General features: G+C 42.7%; 1 protein-coding gene across 1 annotated transcript in view; it reads right to left on the bottom strand.

The window, feature by feature from the left end:
* Positions 1 to 3,331, bottom strand: part of METTL6 (methyltransferase like 6) — a 29,433-nt gene that overhangs the window by 24,629 nt on the left and 1,473 nt on the right. Inside the window, exons 2-3 of the mRNA XM_011977957.1 lie at positions 2,271 to 2,618; positions 926 to 1,060 (exon numbers count right to left, since the gene is read on the bottom strand). Coding sequence (XP_011833347.1) covers positions 926 to 1,060; positions 2,271 to 2,495 — 360 coding nt within the window. The 5' untranslated portion in view covers positions 2,496 to 2,618. The remainder of the gene's footprint in view (positions 1 to 925; positions 1,061 to 2,270; positions 2,619 to 3,331) is intronic.

The following is a 3,331-nucleotide window of genomic DNA, read 5'->3' as shown; positions in this document are numbered from 1 at the left end:
AAAAAATTAGCCAGGCATGGTGGCACACACCTGTAGTCTCTGCTACTTGGGAGGCTGAGGTGGAAGAATTGCGTAAGTCCAGGAGGTTGAGGCTGCATTGAGCCATGTTCATTCCACTGTACTTCAGACTGGGTGACAGAGAAAGACCCCGTCTCTAAAAAAAAGTAAAAAATCAAAAGACACCGGCAACTATTTGGGGAAATCTGAATTTGGAATGGATGTTAACGACACTGGGGGATTATAGTTATTTTGTTTGTTTAAGACAGTCTCGCTCTGTCACCTAGGCTGGAGTGCAGTGCTACAGTCTTTGGTCACTGCAACCTCCACTTCTCTGACTCAACTGATCTTCCCACCTCAGCCTCCCAATTAGCTGGGATTACAGGCAAGCACCACCATGCCCAGCTAATTTTTGTATTTTTGGTACAGAAAAGGTTTCACCGTGTTGCCCAGTCTGGTCTTGAACTACTGGGTGCAAGCTATCCACCAGCCTCAGCTTCCCAAACTGTTGGGACTACAAGTGTGAACCAACATGGCAGGCCAGATTATAGTTATTTTTGTGAAATATGATAAACTTACTGTGGTTGTGTAGAAAAAGGCCTTCTTTTTAGGGGCGATGTATGCAAACATTTAGGAGTGAAATGTCTTGACATTTGTAATATACTTTAAAATAGTAATTGTAAAGCAAAAGATGTTAATTATGGATGTTAATTACATGGATATTATGGCCTTTTTTCCTGCTTTTCTTGAATAAAGCTGTGTTTCTACATTCACTGTATATGTATGTAAGCAGGAAAACTACATGTATGGTGACTATAGCTGGTTAGCTCCAGGGAAGACTAGAATTGGACACATGGGTAAAAAGGCAGATCAAACAAGATCGGCAAGAAAACAGAAACACAGCAGAATACGCAGATGGTGCACCAACCTTAACATATTCAACCGCTCTTGGAGAAAAATCACAGGCATAGGCAAAGATATTCGGATCTTCTTCTAAAAGTGGGAATAAACAGTTTCCAACCCCACAGCCAGCTTCAAGTATTGTTAACTTTTGATCTTCAAACTGGGGAAAGATAGCTCAAAGTTATAGCACATTACATTTGCATAATGAAGAAATAAACCAAACTAAAAGGTCCAGAATATGCGAGGTCTCTGACCCCATGAAGGAGACCATCAACAAGTGAACTAATAAGCAAAAGCTATTACTGGTACTTCATTTGTCATCCAACATTAACAGTTTGGTGTGGAGGAAAAAAACAGCACAATAGCTCCGGAATTAAACTGCCAGCACTCAAATCTCAACTCCTCCCCTGCATTCTATCCTTGGGCAAATCACTTAAACAGCTCTGTGCCTCAATTTTACCTTGGGGACAAATGAGTACAATACTAATACTTATACTTCACAGAGCCGGTATAAGGGTCAAATGATAGGACACGTAGAAAAGAGCCATGGTAAATAGTTCACTAACATGAACTATTATTATTATTATTATTTTTAGTATGTCACTGAAGTCACTCAGTATGAATTTATATTTTGGTTTTTAAATTTTTAATGTTTAAATTTTTAAAAATTCAGAACATACGGTCTCACTATGCTGCCTAGATGGCTAATTCACGTTGGCTATTCACAGGCACAACCCGCCTGCCTGAGCCTCTCGATTAGCTGGTGATAGCCACCATACCTGGCTCTTGAATTTAATATATAATGTTTACAACTATCAGATCAACTTAAAGAAATAGAAAACGTCCACTAAAGTTCTCTTTCCTATATGTTAACCAAATCAGAAACTGCTAAAACTTTGACGTTAAGACCGAACAGTATATACCTCTCCTAAAATGCAAAGCATTTTGATAGGCTTCTTTAATTCTCTGCTTCGCACTCTCCCTAGGAATGCAATACACAGCACACCTCTTCACATTTTTTTTTTTTTTTTTTTTTTTTTTCCAGATTCTAGTTTGTTCGCCAGGTTGGAGTGCAATGGCGCGATCTCGGCTCACTGCCGTCTCTGCCTCCCGAGTTCAAGCCATTCTCCTGCCTCAGCCTCCCAAGTAGCTGGGACGATAGGCGTGCACCACCACACCTATCAAATTTTTGTATTTTTAGTAAAGACAGGGTTTCATCATGTTGGCCAGGATAGTCTCAATCTCTTGACCTCGTGATCCGCCTGCCTTGGCCTCCCCAGGTACTGGGATTACAGGCATGAGCCACCGCACTGGGCCCTCTTCACATTTTAAATTAAGAACAGCTCAGATAAGGCGTAATATTAGCTTACCTCTCTACATGATCTTAGCTCCTCAAACTCTCTGGTGGTCCAGTGTCTGTCTTTGAAGAAATTAGTGCTATTTCTTTTGTAAAAAAGATCCCAGTTTTTCTGAGCCTCTTGTTCCAATTTGTGCTGTTTAAAATCAGACACCAAAGTTTGGTCTCTTTTCAGTTTCTCCTCTTCTTCAGAGCTGAGAACCCTTGCCTGCAGCCCCTTCCTTGGCAAAGAAGTCATCTCAGAAACTGAAGGTAACACTTAACACAGCTGAAGATTCTCCATCCCCAAATAATATGAATCCATGCTAACGGATCAGATGCATTTCCTCAGGTGAGTTTCACGCCTCAAACAGCACAGGGGCTTCGCAGACAAAAGAATGAGATTCTGGTTAGTGGTTCTAGAACGGTTCAAGACGCCAGGTTCAATTCACCAAATGTTTATGAGATGCAGACTGTACAAAAAAAAAATCCTCCCCGCCATATGAGAGGTCACAAAGAAGACAAAGACAACAGTCCCTAACTTCAGAGGGCTTAAACTCATTCAGTGGCCAGGACTATCTCATGCACCATACTTTTATTCAAACCAGATGAGTCAACTATTACAATAAATCGATTTAGTTTAGAAAAAAAAAGGACGCTGTCACGAACTGACTGGGAAACCTTGCGAAGAAAATATTACTCAATTTTCGATGCCCGCGAAAGGGGTGACTTAAAAACCACAATGGACTTAGCTGGAAGCGGGTGGTCAATTGCCAGATACAAGTGAGGTCACCGTTTCCCAAGGGTCGGAGCTCCGTTTTTTCGGGGGAAATGAAGCTAAGCCTGGGTGGGCTCATTTCCTGACCGCACTCACAAGAGGCTGTCGTAGGAACCAGAGGGAACGTCACTTTTCAGGGACTGAGGCCCTCGCACCGCCATCACCGCGCAAAGTGGAGAAAGAGACCCAGTGACGCGTGGCTGAGGTCCCGAGGATCCATCTCAGGACACTCAGGATAGACTAGGCCGCATGGGCCCCTGGACCCTGAGGAGGGCGTCCATGATGGCTAGCCGACCCGCGTTAATCTAGTCAGCCAC

The sequence above is a fragment of the Mandrillus leucophaeus genome, unplaced genomic scaffold (assembly GCF_000951045.1).
Source record: "Mandrillus leucophaeus isolate KB7577 unplaced genomic scaffold, Mleu.le_1.0 Scaffold186, whole genome shotgun sequence".
NCBI classification, from domain to species: Eukaryota; Metazoa; Chordata; class Mammalia; order Primates; family Cercopithecidae; genus Mandrillus; species Mandrillus leucophaeus.
Note: the sequence above shows the minus strand (reverse complement) of the source record. Positions and strands in the feature narration are given on the sequence as shown.